The sequence below is a fragment of the Carassius gibelio genome, chromosome A15, assembly GCF_023724105.1.
Source record: "Carassius gibelio isolate Cgi1373 ecotype wild population from Czech Republic chromosome A15, carGib1.2-hapl.c, whole genome shotgun sequence".
Classification (NCBI taxonomy): domain Eukaryota; kingdom Metazoa; phylum Chordata; class Actinopteri; order Cypriniformes; family Cyprinidae; genus Carassius; species Carassius gibelio.
This window is the reverse complement of record NC_068385.1, coordinates 2,656,438-2,675,279: the sequence shown is the minus strand read 5'-3', so window position 1 is coordinate 2,675,279 and position 18,842 is coordinate 2,656,438. Positions and strand designations below refer to the sequence as shown.

At 39.0% G+C, this 18,842-nt stretch overlaps 2 protein-coding genes across 16 annotated transcripts in view; one reads left to right on the top strand and one right to left on the bottom strand.

Moving 5' to 3' along the window:
• The window catches only part of frem2b (FRAS1 related extracellular matrix 2b), a 133,757-nt gene extending 128,962 nt beyond the window's left edge, over positions 1-4,795 (top strand). For 7 of the 15 annotated variants that reach the window (XM_052616300.1, XM_052616301.1, XM_052616302.1 and 4 more), the window contains exons 21-24: positions 938-1,064; positions 1,182-1,369; positions 2,408-2,554; positions 2,632-4,795. In XM_052616300.1, the coding sequence (XP_052472260.1) occupies positions 938-1,064; positions 1,182-1,369; positions 2,408-2,554; positions 2,632-3,105 (936 nt within the window). In that variant the 3' untranslated portion in view covers positions 3,106-4,795. The remainder of the gene's footprint in view (positions 1-937; positions 1,065-1,181; positions 1,370-2,407; positions 2,555-2,631) is intronic. The other 8 variants (XR_008187266.1, XR_008187264.1, XR_008187267.1 and 5 more) reach the window with 7 other exon arrangements.
• Positions 1-18,842, bottom strand: part of LOC128028940 (NXPE family member 3-like) — a 110,698-nt gene that overhangs the window by 47,256 nt on the left and 44,600 nt on the right. The gene's annotated exons all lie outside the window — the stretch shown is intronic.

The following is an 18,842-nucleotide window of genomic DNA, read 5'->3' as shown; positions in this document are numbered from 1 at the left end:
ACTGTGAGTTACAGGAGTCATCTTACATACCTCTTTGCAAAGCCTGCATCACAGGTTTACAAAACAGTCCACTCTGAATCATGGAAAAACAGTTCAGTCTGGCATGATCATTCATCAAAAAAAATAAAAAATAAAAAAAAATAATAATATATATATATTATTATTATTATTGTTGTTTTTATTTATTAAACAGACCTACATGATAGTCCACTTCCAGGAACAGCATCTCTTTGGCTACGTGATAGACCACACATTTTACTCATGAAATTAAATCATGCAAATCTTATTATTCTAATTGTTTGGCAAAATAGTATCTTTAATCTGTTTTATATTGTAATATGTTTAAAATTTTAATTTATTCCTGTGATGCAAAGCTGAATTTTGCGCATCATTACTCCAGTGTCACATGATCCTTCGGGAATCTTCTAATATGCTGATTTGGTGCTTAAGAAACATTTCTTATTATCATCATTGTTGAAAACAGCAATGCTGCTTAATTCTGGAAATAGTTTTCAGGATTATTTGATTGATAGAAAGAACAGCATTTATTTGGAATATATATAATTTGTCATTACTATCACTTTTGTTCAATTTAATGCAATCTTGCTGAATACAAAATATTAATTTCTTAAAATGAATTAATACTGAACCCAAACATTTGAACAGTCGTTTTTTTTTTATTCGTTTTAATATTATAATTGATTATAAATTCTAAATCTTTTTTTTTACTTTAATGTTGACTGAATATATTTGTACTGCTACACTTGCAAACTAAATTGTAAAATTAAGATTATATAATAAATATTATTAATATAATACAATTTGCTAAATATGACCCCTTCAAAAGCTACTAAACCTAATTGTTAGCTTGAAGACAGATGAGAAAATCTAACATATACCAGTGTTATAAAAGTAATGTGTTTGTTGTTGATTTTAGGTGAGTGATCCAGTGTCCACAGAGTTCAGTCTTAACACACAGATGCTCCTGCTTTCAAAGAAAACTCTCTGGTTGTCAGACGGCTCCATGGGCTTTGGTCAGGAAAGTGATACAGCTTTCTCCAAGGGTAAAATGTTACAAACAGCGCTTCATTCTTATGTATTTTACTTCTGTGGCTTAGATAAATATTTGTAGTATTTGCAGTATGACACCTCTCCTTCTTTATGGTTGTTGCATTCTTTAGGAGATGTCATCTATGGCCGTGTTATGGTGGATCCTGTTCAGAATCTTGGAGACTCATTCATCTGTAACATTGAGAAGGTGTTCCTGTGCACAGGGGCAGATGGATACATCCCAAAATACAACCCTGACAACTTTGAGTATGGCTGCCTAGCTGATTCACCATCTCTTTTGTACCAATTCAAGATCATTGTAAGTGTGAACACGGTTTCATACTACCCAAACCAAAAATAAAAAGAGTTGCCATTTTAGATTAGATATCCAATATTACGGATTAAATTTTTTTTTGTCATTTTAACGTCTCGAGTTACTCATGCAACCATGGTTGTGCAAGAGAGAAATCTTGCTGTGTCCTCAAGCAGACATTTGGAGGACTGCCAACAGCAAGTGTGAGAGGGAACCTGCCAAACACATCACCAACTTAGTGCAACGCAGAGTACTTGGGAAAAAAGCCTACATCACAAGGGAGAGGCCAGCAGCGAGACTCGAATCGCAAGACACAGACACTTGTTCGTCATCCCCAGAGGAAAGGGACAAATGCTGAGCTTTCTCATTGGAAGTTCTCACGAGTGTATTAAGATCCTTGAGTGTGTGCGCTCCTCAGCAAGACACATCATGCATAGATCAGGTGTGTCCTCGGCTGTCAGAAACCACTGATGCGGACGCATTTCTAAAACGATCACATATCTTGATTTCTCTACAATGCCTTTACACGCTCTGTCAAACAATTGGCTCCTAAAGGCTTCAAAAGTTGGTGACGTGTTTGGCAGATGTCCTCTTATACTTCCGGGTTTCTGCCTGTAACATCAGGAGCTACGTGAGCCAGTTGTTTCACATGTGCTTTAGACCCCGGTCCTGCTGGCTGCAGTCCCCAAAGTGTCCCCTAAAAGGGGAACTATAATAACCCTGGTCTAAACAGTTGTAAAAATGTTTATTAATGTAAATTAAATTTAAAGTTTTCTTACATAAAAAAAATCATAATGACTAGCTAATATCCAGATCCAGCGGATTATCATTAGTATACTATTATAGTGTTTATTAATATTTAAAATTTTTCTTTTATATTTTACATTTTACATTGTAGTAATTTATTATATTTTTGCCATTTAAAATGTTAAAACCTTCTTTATGTCAAGTAGGTCCAGTTGTTTCTTTCTCCTTTTTTGCCTTTGTGCTGCACTCAGGATCATTAGACATTATTATGTCATTTTGAGCTCTCCTGCTTTTCAGGACAGAGCTCAGCCAGAAACTCAGGTGAGAACATTTGGCAGCATTGGTTTCAATGCTTTCCTCGCTGTAGATGATCCTCAGGCGCTGCCGCTTGTGAGGCAGCCGGGCTCTGATGGCTTTAGGCTGGACTCCACAGCTTTGTTTCAGGTAAGAGGAACATAACTGCTGCCATATTAAGAAACAATGCAATAATGTTCTGATACTAACACTATAACTCTATCCAGGTGTCGGCAGGCAGAGAGTGGTACATTCACACCATTTACACCGTCCGGTCCAGAGACTATGCTAACCGAGGCATCGGGAAAAGGAGCCTTGAATATCATTCTGTGACACATGGTCACTCGATTTCCAAAAGTTCAACTAACCGTGTTCCAGATTTGGCTCAGGATATTGGCATAGACAATAACCGCGGCACAAATATGTTACACATAGCCCTTAACCGCAGTGCTCAGAAACATCCCAACCTTCACAAGGAATCCCAGGCAGAGGGGATCGTTCCTAGAGAACTGAATCAAAGGGACTCCAGTGACGATCAGCTTGTCGTGATCATAGAAATCTTGGTAGGTCTTCTCTTTACCATCCTCCTCGTCATTCTGGTGGCACGATCTAAGAATGTCACTGAGTCCCCAAAGGCCTCCAGCAGCACAGAGCCCATGATGATACAAGGCCTCCATATCAACAACAGCTCAGAGGTTTGATTTCCCAACAGTGGATGCTTTTATTTAAATCACTGTTTAGTTGTAAGTGCCTCTTGTTCATTTGCTCAGGCACGCAGACACATACAGTATTGACTCGGAGTGGTTAAGTTCTACATCTCCTCTGGATTTTGTCGGTCCGAGAGTGTACTTGAATTTCAGAAGCACTTCTGCCATCACTGCTTTAATAACTGAAATCTGAATCTTTTGCAGAGAGAATCAGTTGTACTACTGTTACTACTGTTACTACTGTTTGATGGCATTGATATCCATCCAAAGTTTTATTTTATATCCAAAGGTGCAAGATGAAAGAACGGTATAATGGGAAAGAAGTCACAGGTCATTTTTATTGGCTCATCATTATGGTTGATATTAAGGTTGAACAAATCAAAGTGTAGTCTATACTGGGTGGGTGATCCATCCATTATCCATCATTTTTGTATGTGTTTTTTTCATCACTATTGTTTCTACTTTACAAATTAAATGTACTGTGATACAATAACTTCAATAACATTAACTAGGATTTTTGATTCGATCAAGCTTCCGTAAGAATGAAATTGTTTCAGTATTGGCTAAAGAAAAGCACATTAGTATTATTTTTCGGTATTTTATGTATTTATGGTCACAATCAAGTTTGCATGGTTTCCTTTTTCTTTATCTACACTTACTGTGTAAAAAATGTATTATAGTGAGTTATAAGTCAGATAAAAGGATCAAATGATTTTTGCCATGTAAAATTTTATTGGCACTTCACAATCAACGGTTGCTTGATTTTTTCAGCGACTTTTGTACCTGAATGCAATGCTGATTAGCATGATATCAAACAACATGAATGAGATAAAAGTGAGTTTTTCTTTGAGATGCCTCAACATAAAACAAACTACTGATTTATTTGTTAAACAAAGCGACCGTTGCATTTTCTTCTTATTATTATTGTTATTATATAATTCAGTGCATGACATAAGAGCTATACATTTCCTATAAACGAACAGAATTATTCGGAACGATTCAGAACGGTACACGCTATTTTATTATCAAATACGGGATGATTCCCTATTTTAAGGGACGGGTGGGGCAACCCTACCCAGCGGAGACTCTGGGTTCATGCTGTAAGGTAAACTCACACAACGATGATTTCCATGTGAACACCGTATTTACTGCCTTAATCTGGCCACGACGAAACTTTAATGGTGCATATTGCTGGAGATGGAGGTCAGATGGAGTTAAAAAGGCTAGCAAGAATAAACTTTTTTCATAACCAAATCAACAGCTAAAATACCTTTGTCGTTCTCTTAAAATATCTAAATGTTTGTTTACTTTGCCATCGTTTAATGTAACTTCCATAAAACTAACATTGCTTATTTGGAATTTTTCCTTAGACGAGCTGACAGGAAGCCCAGTGTCCATTTTCGCATCTGCAGCTGTCATTTTGCTGCAGGGAAAAAAATGTCCCTGTTTTGTTTTAAACCTTTTTATCCACAAACGATGTTCCCACTGGACAAATGTTGGAAGTTCATTCATACTCCCTGACACAGGATAGCGCAGATGTGCCTAAAAATGTTCAACCACCCATTGTAGCAACAATGCCATCTTTCCCTGTAGAGACCTGTTGTGTGAATTATCAGTTTTTGCAATTAGTATATAGTTTGTTTTCAGTTTACTTATTTTATTAAAATAAAGATGTTTACTACAACTCTTGCTGTACGGTTTCTGTGGCTCAGGGATTAGAGCATTTTGTTAACTGTGCAAAAGGTTGCAAGTTCAATTCCCAGAGAACACGCTGATATGTATAGCCTGAATTCATTGTAAGTCGCCTGTCTGACAAATAGCAAAAATTAAATGTTAAACTATTGTGTACTATTTGTATTCTATTGTTACTACACTCCAGTCAGCTCACAGTAATGTGATTGTGAGATAAAATTTACTACACTGGCTCTCACATTGGGGCTTGTGGATTACCAGGTAAAAATAGAGAAAATGTGAACAAAAGGAGTATAGATGGTTTATTTAGAGAACATATATGGTTTATTTACAATATATTACAATAAACATTTGTTGATGCTACTGGACAATTCTCTTTAAATTCAACATATGTAATTATAAATGACTATTATATAACATTTTTGGAATTTAACTGTGTTATGCTTGTTCAGAGATTGTTTGTATCTTAAATACATAGAACACTATTATAACTCCTCTTACAGTATCCCTGCCTAGTTTTACTTACCGAGACTCGATAAACCTTGTCCCTCATGCTGCCCCTTACAATACGGGTAAGTAAACTAGCATCTAAGATGCACTGTTTTACATGTCCAGATTTATAGTTGTCTCCTCGATCTATGGTTTTTCTATTGTGTAAGAAAAAGGACATAATAATGGATATTGATACAGCCATAGTATCATGAAATAAATAAATATATAAAATTCTCATGAAAAAGTGGATAAGTGCATACACAGCGCAGATCATATTGAGCGAGCGTGTTTTTTAAATAAAGTTTGAGTCAGCTTGATGATGACGTCGATCCGCGACCATGGTGTAGTCTACCGTTAGCATTTTATATCTGACGGCTTTATTTAGGCTTTAAAATTTATACATTTTGGAGTAATTTGTAAAGATTATCTTGATAGACAAAACCTGTAAGGGTCATAACTCTTTGTTGAACACAGAACTTATTGCGATTTTCCAAAAGTCTATGGGCAAAATGCATGGCTTTTCGATCGAGGGAACCCATGCGCCGCTAACTTCGGGTTGTCCTACAAAGTGACGTCATAACTTCGGCACTCTATTAAAGGGTAACTACACCCATGGTACACCCTCGACTTTACAGAAAACAAACCTAAAGTCGCGTATAATAAGCGGACTTGGCAACAATGCTCCTTACTCACTGCAGTGATTTTGACGGAACAAGATGGTTTTATACTGCCAAGGGCGTGGTGAGCTGGAAACTGCTTACATCACCTGCCCGCTCTCTCTCGTGAAGCCGTGAGGTGACTAAAACTGCAATTCATCGACTGGCCGCTTGAGGCTGGCTGCAAAAGGGAGTCAGTCCCATAGACTCTCCATGTTAAAATGCCCCACTTTACAGCAGAAAAAAAAAAACATGTTTACAGCCTGGTGCAAAAAGTTATTTTGGTCTAAATAGCTCATTTTGCCCTTCATGACAGCTGTGAAGGGGATGGATTTTTTTATAACTCATCCGTTTAAATTATATTAAGACTTAAAGTTCTGCATAATTAAGGGCGTGGCCACTTGGGTGACAGGTGGATTGCCACTGCTGACATTGCCATCGTCCTTGGTGGGCATGGCTTCAGCAACTAGCTCCCGCCTTTTTGCCCATTTTTGATTGTCCAGGAGAGTCACACGTTGACACGGTGCCAAGATGGCGATGGCCCGCTCTGCACATTTTAAGCATAGACAGTAAAAGAAATGGACACAGCGACCCCATTGGAGGAACCTGCCTGACAATTGTAAGACTTCTAATAGCTGTGCCAAGAGAAATCTGAATCACCCACCGAATCTTGCAGAGAAGGCAAGCGTGAACAGGAGCAAATTTTGTAAGTATTCTGATTAATCATCTCCCTTGACTTTATGCCTCCATGTCCCCCCGATAGCCTCATAGACAGTAAAAGATTACCTGCGAGCTTTTCCTCCTGTCCATACGCTATTTTCTCCACTGTGGGACAGAGAGTTGCAGGTTAAGACGGAATCGTTAGCCTATTTTTTTTACAAAAACTGCTTCTACGGGGCCATAACGTAAGATACAAGGTAATGGAGCTTTTTATACATTTTCGTGTTTCTTTAGAAATAATGAATGGACAAATGGAGTCTTTTAAACGCCTCAGATGTAAAGTTATTCGCTATCAAAGTGACGCCAAAATGAATGGGAGTCAATGGAATGCTAACAGCAGGTGGCGGTCCACTAGCCAATGGCTGTGCTCAGGAGTGCTTCAATAAAATCTGAAACCCTTCCCTCCTGACTTTAAGCTTCAAAAACAGACTTCAGGAATCTACGGGTGACATCACAGACACTACGTCCATGTTTTTATACAGTCTATTGTTTTTACACCATATATTGTAGAATTAAAACATTTTATACTCAAATGTCAAAAAAGTTATTCGAATCAATGAACAGCACTAATAAAGCCCCATTCTTACAGATCATTCAAGGGATAGTTGACCCAAAAATGAAAATTATGTCATTAATAAGCTGTTCGAATCGAATGATTCGTTCGCAAACCGGATATGAAAAAGTGCTTTGTTTTGAACTGTCCTACAACAGACACGGAAGAGAAGACAATGCTGAATAAAGTCGTAGTTTTTGCTATTTTTGGACCAAAATGTTTTTACGATGCTTCAAAAAATTCTAACTGGCCCTCTGATGTCACATGGACTACTTTGATTATGTTTTTCTTACCTTTCTGGACATGGACAGTATACTTTACACACAGCTTCAATGCCGGGACTAAGAGCACTCGGACTAAATCCAAAATATCTTAAACTGTGTTCCAAAAATAAACAGAGGTCTTATGGGTTTGGAACAACATGAGGGTAAGTTATTAATTACATAATTTAGCAAATTGTGTGAACTAACCCTTTAACTAAAAAAAAAGTTGGTTTAGGGTTTAGTTACTCTTTAATCTCAGATTCATAAATCTCATATATTATGCCCATAGCTATATAATTCTGTTTAAAAAAAAGAAAAAAAAGAAAGGCATACACATGACACATGTCTGCCTGGAAGTTAACATTAACATGCGTGCAGGAATGTGGCTGGCACGTTTTACTCCCATTTGACAAACAAAAGGGAAGATTCTTCCTGTCTTGTCTGTATTCAGAGTGGAACTGAAAACAAAATTCCAACCTGACGTGCTTTACCAGTTTCCTGTGTGCTTAACGCAGATATGTGCAGGATGTGACATTTTTTTGCTCAATGAATCAAAAGTTAAGAAGTTAAATTATTTGTTAACAGTACTTTCTTTAAGGCTGCTACACATATTAAGGTTTCAAAATAGGTGTATGAAGTAGTTAATAATTTGGGATGCATGTGTCACGGGTTGACGAGAGACAGGCGGAACAATTTTTTCCCAATGATGTTTTCGGTCGGAAGGGTTCCGGTGTGACACCCGGCTGGTTCCGGTTTCCCCGTGAGTTATATTCAGACGCCCGGGTCAACGCATCTATCGACAGGTGTGCAATCGCTCATTGTCAGGTGATGTCACACTCGTGGAACACGAAATGCATTATGGGTATAGCCGCCATTTGTAAGGTATCAATGCTAGTGTGTTCCATTCATAGACAGTAAAAGAAATGGACACAGCGACCCCATTGGAACTCAATTGAGACAAGTGAAGCCCATTTTTAGCCTTTTTTTAGCACTTCCGTTTCTGATGCGCAGACTCAAACGAAGCTTGACGACGTCAGCAACCTGTCTGGCAGATGTAAATCTTCTAGTAGCTGTGCGTGCAAACTGCCATCGTTAATCTTGCAGAGACGGCGAGCTTGAGTGAGGAGTTCTTTGGCATGAGTGAGCAGGAGTAAGTATTCTGATTAATTATTTTGAAAAGTATTTTAAAATGTAACGCCAGTACGCCATATTAAGTTAATTACCTGCGAGCTTCTCCTCCTGTCTGTACGGTAATGCAGAGTGGTTATGACGCAATCGTTAGCCTATTTTTACAAAAACTGTTTCTACGGGGCCATAATGTAACATAGAAGGTAATGGAGCCCCTTATACATTATCATGTATCTTTAAAAATAAATAATTAACAAACGGAGTCTTTAAACACCTCAGATGTAAAGTTATTCGCTGTCAAAGTGACGCCAAAATGAATGGTAGTCAATGGGAATGCTAACGCAAGTGAAGTTCTGCTAAAAGATGGCAGCGCGCGGCCGACTTCAACTTCCGGTCGACTTCCTTGCCGCCTGGTTCTTTTGGGAGGATTGTGTTGGTCTTAAATGTGGTAAAATGGTACGTTCTTGTTGTGTGATTGGCTGCATATCTAGTCTCATGACAGAACGGGTCACGAAGCTCAGATGTTGAAATTAATGCAAGCGGCATGCGCTTCAGTCTATGTAGTAAACAAACCCGCTCGTCTCTGCCATTCATTCACACAGAGACGCGCAGAACACGGATTCATATTTCAAACAACTTTTGCGGCTTAACATTTACAGATACTGGTCCATATCGAGATTTGATCTGATTAATTTATGCTAACTTTGACAAATTCCATGACTGTCCATATTAAAATGTAAGTTTCATTTTCATGACTGGATTTTGAGATTCTGTCCTCGTTTTCTGCTTCGCGGAAATCATAGCACTGAACCGGGTTTGAACAGGACCTCGGTACTACCGGTAGCCTACTTAAAGAAACCTGGTACCGTCACATTTAAAATTTTCTAGTACCGACTTGGTACCGAAGTACCGGGTCTTTTGACAACACTATACCATAAACAAGATAATTTACAATGTCTAAGTATGAGGATGAAGGTAGCAATGCGGGGTCAGCACTCCAACTTAATGCAGTCAGCTCATATGGATCTATGTTATGAATGGATGACAATTTCTCCATATATCGGTCCCTGGCATCTTTATTGAATTTATCTCGGTACGGCCTTTTCTCAATCTTCTTTTGCTTCTCCAGGTTTGCGAGTTATATTTACTTATTATCTTTATAATTATCTAAGTAGTTATATTAGTTATTTATTCTATTATTTACTTCTATTCTTGTAATCGTGGTTGTTTCAGTCAATAGCGATACCTCATAAATGGCGCCGTGGTGACGTCACACACAACAAAACCATGTGTCTGACAAAGAGCGATTAGAAGGTGCCGATTGGGACAGGTAGCGGGAATGCGGCTTATAAAAGTACTTCGGGGTAAAGGATGAAAATGAGCTCCTGATTTTTTACTTTTAAATGTTGTTTTGAGACAAGACAGACGATCAGTTTTTATTAAATTATATAAATTAAGACCTTCTGCAACATATTAACTACACAAGAACATTGAAAAATCTGCAGAAGACAAATAGCAGACAAGCGACTGACAGAAGGCTTAATGGTCCCACAACTACCACGGGAGAGAGTAAAATAGGAACTCCAAGTGAGTACACAAAATATCTACAATCAACAATCAACCACCTTTGTTTTGCAGAAAGATTTGCCCAAAACTGTGATTTAATTAAGCTACAATATAAGGGCTAACTCCAGTAGATATTGGCATTCATAAAACAAAAACAACAACAACAAACCGCAAGCAACTGTCAGAATATTTGAAAAATGACAGAATCAATCCCTATAAACCCCTTAATCGCCTACGTAACTGTGACGTCACCGCTCTAGCTGGAGGCAAAACATAAGGCAGAACTCATTGCAGGTGCGCTAAAAGTTTGAGGTTTTGACTTTAAAATGTCTTCTTGTTGGGTTTTTGGCTGCCAGAATAGAAGGAACAGCATTTTTGTTTCAAAACTAAAGTTTTACCGGATCCCGGCAGACATTCCTTCACAGAAATCAAGAAGACAATTGTGGTTGAATGCTATACGGCGTACAGACTGGACGGAGATGATCATAAATAATGCTCATGTTTGCAGTGCACACTTCATATCAGGTAAAATAATCTATGCATATGAACTGGTGTGTTGGTTTTATCTAGTAAATCAGCAAGTTTCTGTTTTATAGGTGATAAGTCGCCAACCTTAAGCACACTAGCTAGTTTAAATGTTAAACAAACATAAAGCAATAGATGTGTGTGCCATCCTTTGAATGGTCTCTTAAAATAATACACATTGCTAATCATAGGTAGCCCAGCGATAGGTTACATTAGAAAATAAGCCTTGACAAAATTCCCCATACCACCCAAAAGTAATTCATATGGCCGTATGGCATACAGGGTCAGGTAGCATGCTTCCATCCACAAGACAAAAAAAAAAAAAAAAGCTGTCACAGTCCCGCAGAGTCAGAGACTGTACATATTCACATGTATATGTATGTGTGTGTGTATTTGCAAAGACCTCTAACTAGCTTGCTCTTATCTGTTTTCTTTTTATTTATAATATTATTTAAAATCCCATGCTACGTGTACTGTGTTAACCTAACTGAGACTTGTTATAGCACTTATATATCATTGCTCTTTTTGTTGTTGTTGATTGCTTCCACTGTCTTCATCTGTAAGTCGCTTTGGATAAAAGCGTCTGCTAAATGAATAAATGTAATGTCTATAACATACCCATCTAAAACTACCAATGAGATCCTAAAGAAGATACATAAAGATAAGCTCCTGAAGGACAGTCCAGAAACCCTGTACTCAGACCTGTACAGCAATGGAGAGGTCAGTAACATCATATTCCACAAAGAAAACCCTGAAGCCTGGCACTCAGCAATCAGACATCATTACCCAACAGTCATCAGAAAGGGCATCAGTAATGGATGGAAGCTACAGATCAAGGAAGGGGATGAGTCAGATTGAGATGTCATGATAAAAGCCAACCTGTATAAAAATGGGACTGTAATGATTCAGGGCAAGCTGAAACAATTTGAAAAGGACTTCCTGCATATTAAAGAAAAAGCTCAGCTGAACAAGATCAGCCCTAATACACAAAAGTGTGCAGAAGAGCCTTTTATGTCCAGCCATCAGTCCAGAAACGACAGTGAGGAGATCTCCCTTCTACACCGCATCATCATGACATGAAGGAGAAGTTCAGGGAGATGGAGCTGGAGCTGGTGCAGCTGAGAGAGGAGATGCATGGAGCAGTGAAGGAGACGGATCCAACACAGAAAGAAGCGGATTACAGGAAAATAATAGAAATGCTTAAGAAAGAAACTCAAGAAATGAAAAAACAGGGAGAAGAGTACAGCAATCAGCTGTCTGTAATGAGGGAAGAGATGAGAAAGCTGAGAGAGTCCCACATAATAGAGCGGTGAGCTGTGGAGAAGCAGTCGACTCAGAGAGGAGACCAGCAGCCACAAAAAGAAGAATTGGCCATTCAAAACAGGAACATATGGAGGACACTTTGAAAATCTGTACAAAACAACTGAAACAAATCCTGCTCGAAATGAATTAAAAAACAAATTGGAAATCCTGTAAGAAAAGATTAAAGACAATCAGAACCCACTGGACTTCCCAATCACAGTAAATGAGCTTACAGATAGACTACATGTTTTAAAACCTATATTGGAATATTAAACGAAATGATAAAATACACCAACGACCAATTCAAAACCGCAATAATCAAATTATTCAACCTTGTTTTGAGAGTAGGATATTTCCCCGACACCTGGAACCAAGGCTTAATTACACCAATCTTTAAACAAGGAGACAAATATGAGGCAAACAATTACAGAGGCATATGTGTCAAAAGCAACCTGGGGAAAATATTCTGTTCGATTATTAATGAGATTGCAAATCTTCCTCAAAACCCACAAAATCCTGGACAAAGTCAAATTGGATTTCTGTCCAAACACAGAAGGTCGGACCACATCTACACCCTCCACACAATCATTGATCGACATGTATACCAAAATAAATCCAAAATCTTTGCTTGCTTTATTGACTTTGAGAAGGCTTTCGACTCGATCTGGCATGAAGGACTCTTTCCAAAACTACTGGAGAATGGGATTGGAGAGAAAACATTTGATATGAAAAGCTCCATGTATAAAAACAATACATGTGCTGTAAAAATATAAACGAACATAATTTTTCTCCCAACAACGAGGAGTCAGACAAGGTTGCCCATTGAGCCCCACTCTATTTAACATATATATCAACCAATTAGCCAAAGCCTTAAATAATTCGACTGCCCCCGGCCCAACCCTGACGCAATCAGAAGTTAAATGTTTGCTCTTTGCAGATGATTTAGTGATTCTGTCAAAAACAAAAGAGGGACTACAGCAGCTCCTTGACGTCATAGAGACATTGTCAAACGTGGGCTCTCAAAATTAACCTAGAAAAAACTAAAATAATGATTTTTCAAAACAGATCCAGATGTAGGGAAAATAAATACATCTTTCGAGCAGGAAACCAAGTCCTCCAACACACCCATGAATACACTTATCTGGGACTAAAACTGAGTTCTACAGGGAACTTAATCTGGCTGTAAATGAACTGAAGGCAAAAACAATGAGAGTCTTCTACACGATTAAAAACACTATTCGACATGAAATTCCAATTAAAAACCTGGCTAAAAATCCTAAAATCTGTATTGAACAGGGACCTCTAAAAACCCAAGATTTCTCAAAATGGGAAAAAGAAGAAATCGAAATTCTGCGTACACAAATTTGTAAAAATATCCTAAAAGTAAACAGATCAACGCCAAACAACTCGTTCAGAGCTGAATTAGGACATACCCCTTATTGATCAGTATCCAGAAAAGATCTGTGAAGTTCTACCTGCACCTGAAGCGCAGCGAGCCGAACTCATACCAGGCTGAAGCCCTGCAGTGTAATGAGCAGAACCTGCAGCGGAGCGCTCTCTTACAGCTGATGCTCAAACTACAGCCAGACCAGCACAGCACCATCCGACCAAACCAAATTATACAATTACAAAAACAGAATTACATCACCTACTGGAAAGATGCTACTAAATCACAGAAGAAGATGGAGCTGTATTTAGACCTGAAGAAAGATTATATACCAGCAGAATACCTGAGGGGTGTAAAAGATCCCAAATTAAGAAAAACACTTACAAAATACAGACTGAGCGATCACCGTCTGGCTGTAGAGAGAGGATGACACAGACAGAGATGGCAGAGACTGTGTTCACTGTGTTCTCAGAGAGAGCTGGAGACTGAGGAACATCGTTTACTACACCGTGATTACTATCACAACATAAGAGCTGCATATTTCCACAGATTCAAACAAATTGAACCAAATTTTATGGCATTACCAAATACATTTTAGGGGAAAATTCTAAAATGATCACAACAGCAACTAGATACGTATCAGCCTGTGACAAACTAAGACTGTCAGCCAGTGGAAAAAACTATTATTTTTTTTGTCTTTTTCTTGTTTGAAGAAAAAAAGGAAAGCATATACTTAATTATTTTACAAATCTGTTTTTGTTTTATGTATTACATAATTGTTTATTCCTTATTCATGCAATGTACAATGCTTTGGCTATACTGTGCAAGTCATGCCAATAAAGCTCATTTGAATTTGAATTTGAGAGAAAGAGAGAGAGACAGAGAAAGAGAGAGAGGAAGTGTGACAGAAACAGATTTTCTACTGGCTGTGAATAGGAGGTAAAGTCTTTTCTACAAAAAAGGAAGCATAGAGACAGGAGAACGGATGCACACATGTACGTATGTTTGGAACAAGTTAAGTACCAAGTTTACCTTCTATATGGTTCTTTGAAGTTTGTTGTGTCCATATTGATGTGGTGATTGGATGATCGTGGGCTGGAAGTTAAACACTATAAAGGTCTAAACTCTCAATGTCAGCATGCTTCTGGTTGTTCATTCCTCTCACTGTCTTTGAGCCATAACTCTCTCGAAGCTGGATATTCTGTTCTCACCTTGCTGCATCCGTGGGATGATAGTTTTGCTTTTAATCCATATTATGATGTTTTAACCTCTCAACGCAAGTGTATCTGTAGCTGTTCCTCTTCTCCGTTGTTTTGTCTATGGCTGTCTACCTTTGTGCTGATTCTGAGTGGAAGGTGTTGACGACAAGGAGCTAGCTCTTGTATCCAGTGCTGTCCGATGACAACTATACTTCTGGTTGCTTATGAATTCTCCTTACCTCCAAGGATGAGGAACCAGGTTGGAGCCACGAGCAAAGGCCTTAATACACTGTGAGTGTGTGGATTGTAGTGATTATGGTGAAGATTCATATGTTCTACTCTAATCAGTGTTTGAGTGTATTATAGAGCTGTGAGCAATGCTTCCCCTGCTTTCCTGACCTGTCTGAAAGAGGAGTCGTACCTACATACTCCCCATTATCTGGCCTGGTGCCGATTGTTGGACACTTGAAGCCATTCCCCCTTCGCTGTTCTGGTCCGCCTGGAAGAGGAGCCATACTTGTATACCTGCCTGGTCTGGCTTGGAGCTGCCGCGTTAAGGACGCGAGTCATTACTCCTTTGCTCTCCTGATTTGTTGGGAAGAGAAGAAATACCTGTATACTTCCCATTGCTGGGCCTGGAGCCGATTGTTGAAGATGTGATGCTATCCCTCCTTCCCTGTTTTGGTTTGCCTGGAAGAGGAGCCATACACACATACTCACCTGTCCGGCCTGGAGCTGTCTTGTTAGTGACGTGAGTTATTTCTCCGTTTTTTTTACTTACCTGTTCGGAAGAGAAGCTGTTCTTGCATACCCACCATTATCGGGCCTGGAGCCAATTGTTGGAAGTGTGAAGTCATCCCTCCTTTGCTGTTCTGGGCTGCTGGAAGAAGAGCCTCCCCCTGCCTGCCTAACCTAGTCCGGTTGGGAGCCGATCCATTGACAAAGTGAGTTAATATACCCTTGTTTTCTTGGCCTTACTTGGAGAAAAGCCACTATCTATATGTATATCATTGACTGGCTCAGAGCCGATTTAGTAACGAAGTGAGCTGTTGTTCTTTGTTCTGAACTGTCTAAAAGGAGGACTCATATTTGCATGCTTATCATTGCATTGTTCAACAAGGGGTAATTCCAGTTACATACTCACCCTGTGGTGCATAGCCTGACTGGAGAAGTGGAACGCCGGTATCCTTAGGGGAGGAGGAGCTTGAGTGTTTTATCTAGGAAAATACTTTTAATTAAATAAAGACGAACTTATACCATCTACTTGTTTGTCCTATCTCTGGTGTACTCTGCTAGCTCCTCGAGGTGGTGTAGGGTATAGGGGCAGGGTGTAAGGTTCCAGCCCGCCCGGACCTGTGACACATGGGCTATAAATGAGTCTTGTGGAAAATGCAAAAAACGATTTGTTTTTTACTTTTTTAATGAATTTTCCAATATGACTGTTGTAACAATGTTCGTGTGGCAGAGAAGGAAGGAGACCAGGGTCGGCGTACTGAGGCTCGTGGGAACTTTATTTTTCATAAATAAATTAGCGGCAGGCTTAAATACTGCGTCCCCACGCCCCCATCACTGAAATGAGAAGCAGGCGTCACTTGTCACTTAACCCACTTACCACCGCTGATCTCTTCACCCTCTCTCCCGTTGCAGACCTCGTTAAACCATGCCTCCCCTGCCACAGCTGTATAATGAAAAAGCCAGCATTTTCCATTGACATACAATTATTAATGAATGAAACAGTAAAATAATATAAAACACCATAGTGGTATGTATGAATATATACAACAAAAACAGATTTTTTTTTTCTTTATTTTGTCATGCAATTATTAAATAATATAACAGTGAAATTATATGAAGTTTTTTTTATCCCACACTTTATGTTGATTTTCATAAACCAATACAATAGCAGGTGCAGATTGAATTATAACATGCACTTATAACATTTAAAACGTGAATAAATTCTGTCATTCAAAAAAAAAAAGGATCCAACTGATTTAGAATAATGTTAACGGTAATACATTTATACAAAACATAATCCAAATTAGGCATTCATTTAGCAGCATTCCACATAAAAAAGGAAAAAGTATACAGCTTTGAACCCCAAAATATATAAATCAATAAAAACACATAATTACTGTATAGCAAAATAAATGGTGAAAACTTAAATAGATGACAGTGAATATGAATACCAATATGAATAAATATCACAACCGAAGGAGGATTTACTAAAGAAGAAGACCGCATCGCTTTGAACATGCTCGCACCTTAAAGGGATAGTTCACCCAAATAGCAAAATTGTCATCAATAACTTACCCTCATGTTGTTCCAAACCCGTAAGACCTCCGTTTATCTTTGGAACACAGTTTAAGATATCTTAGATTTAGTCCGAGAGATCTCAGCCCTCCACTGAAGCTGTGTGAACAGTATACTGTCCATGTCCAGAAAGGTAAGAATAACATCATCAAAGTAGTCCATGTGATGTCAGAGGGTCAGTTAGAATTTTGGTCCAAAAATAGCAAAAACTACAACTTTATTCAGCACTGTTTTCTCTTCCATGTCTGTTGTGAGAGAGAGTTCAAAACAGTACACTGACTGAACTGGTGTAAAGAGAGAACTGAAGATGATCACAGAGCCGAGCCAGATAGTGAGAGCCGAGCCAGATAATTTTGCTATTTGGGTGAACTATCCCTTTAATCTACCACGCACCATCAAGTAGACGAGCAATGGACGATCTGCGGTGAAGTTGATGTATTTCCTGAGAAACCAGAACAGATCAGCTCCAGGAATGACAAAGCAATATCATCCTCTTTTGGAAGGCCATAAAAAGTAGCCTAGTTTCGCTTTCACAGTGAAACACGCATGATAAATAAAATCTATTTATGACATTATGTTTCAAAGCATCCTCACTTCATCCTCACCAGGTACTTTACAAGTGCCTATAACTTTTCACAGTATTGTAGTTTTGCAAGAAGGTTTCTTGAAGTGTCTTGAGAGACTTTGTTTGTTTTTGTCATTCCATAGGGACTGGATGATGGTGATAAATTGTCATTTCAGAGCAGCGATTTACATAAGACTGGTTTCACAGAAAATATACACATTTGTTTTGTGAATTAATTTGCTCGATTTTGAGTGGTGTAGTGACGTTAGAACCCAGGAAACCATTATGAATGATTATAAAATGATTCAAATTAAAGGGTAACTAAACCCCTGGTCAGAGCCTGACTCCACTCACTGACAGTATTTGAAAAGGAGATAGAGGAGAAAGAGGGGACAAACCGAGGGCGGGGCTGGGCTGGTGGGCGTGAACCCGAGACCCGCAGTGACGGATTAATTGACAGCTGCTGTCAGAGTTGCTAAAATGGAGAGTGATTGTAGTGACACAAGTAGCTTTGCAACAGACCGTTCATTTGAAGTAGAGGACTTTTCTCCTCCACCTTCACCTGAAGTGGAGGATGACAAGGTGTCTGTGGACACAGGGCCTGAGCCATATCAATTCGAGCCGCTGGCTCAAACTGCGGTCTTAACTCCCGCACTGCATCGCGATCAGCAATGCGTTGCTTTTCACCGCGAACTATGTGGAGAAGCCCATTTCCACCTCCATTGCATTGGAGAAGCAATCCCGCGTAAAATGCAGATTGCACACTTCAACTCTAGGCGGTTACTAGCGGTCTTCCAAGCTAAGTGCATACTACCAATGGCGCCTAATTTTCAACTCTGGTGGAAAACTATGCAGTCCAGTAGTTCTTTTGCAACCAGCAACACTACACCTATGTACCATCCTGACCACTGTAAATAAATCTACGCTAACTTGAAGGCATCCTAACTGATGCAAAGCTATGCTACTAACTAACTATGCTTCTAACAATACTAATGTTACACTAAAAATGCTAATTAACTACATAGACTACACAAAATTATATAAATGCTATGCTAAAAATTATATAAATGCTATGCTAAAATACTACTGCCAAGGGCGTGGTAGCTCGTACCAAGGGCGTGGTGAGCTGGAAACTGCTTACATCACCTGCCCGTTCTCTCTCATGAAGCCGTGAGGTGACTAAAACTGCAATTCATCGACTGGCCGCTTGAGGCTGGCTGCAAAAGGGAGACAGTCCCATAGACTCTCCATGTTAAAATGCCCCACTTTACAGCAGAAAAAAATCATGTTTACAGCCTGGTGCAAAAAAATATTTTGGTCTAAATAGCTCATTTTGCTCTTCATGACAACTGTGAAGGGGGTGCATTTTTTTT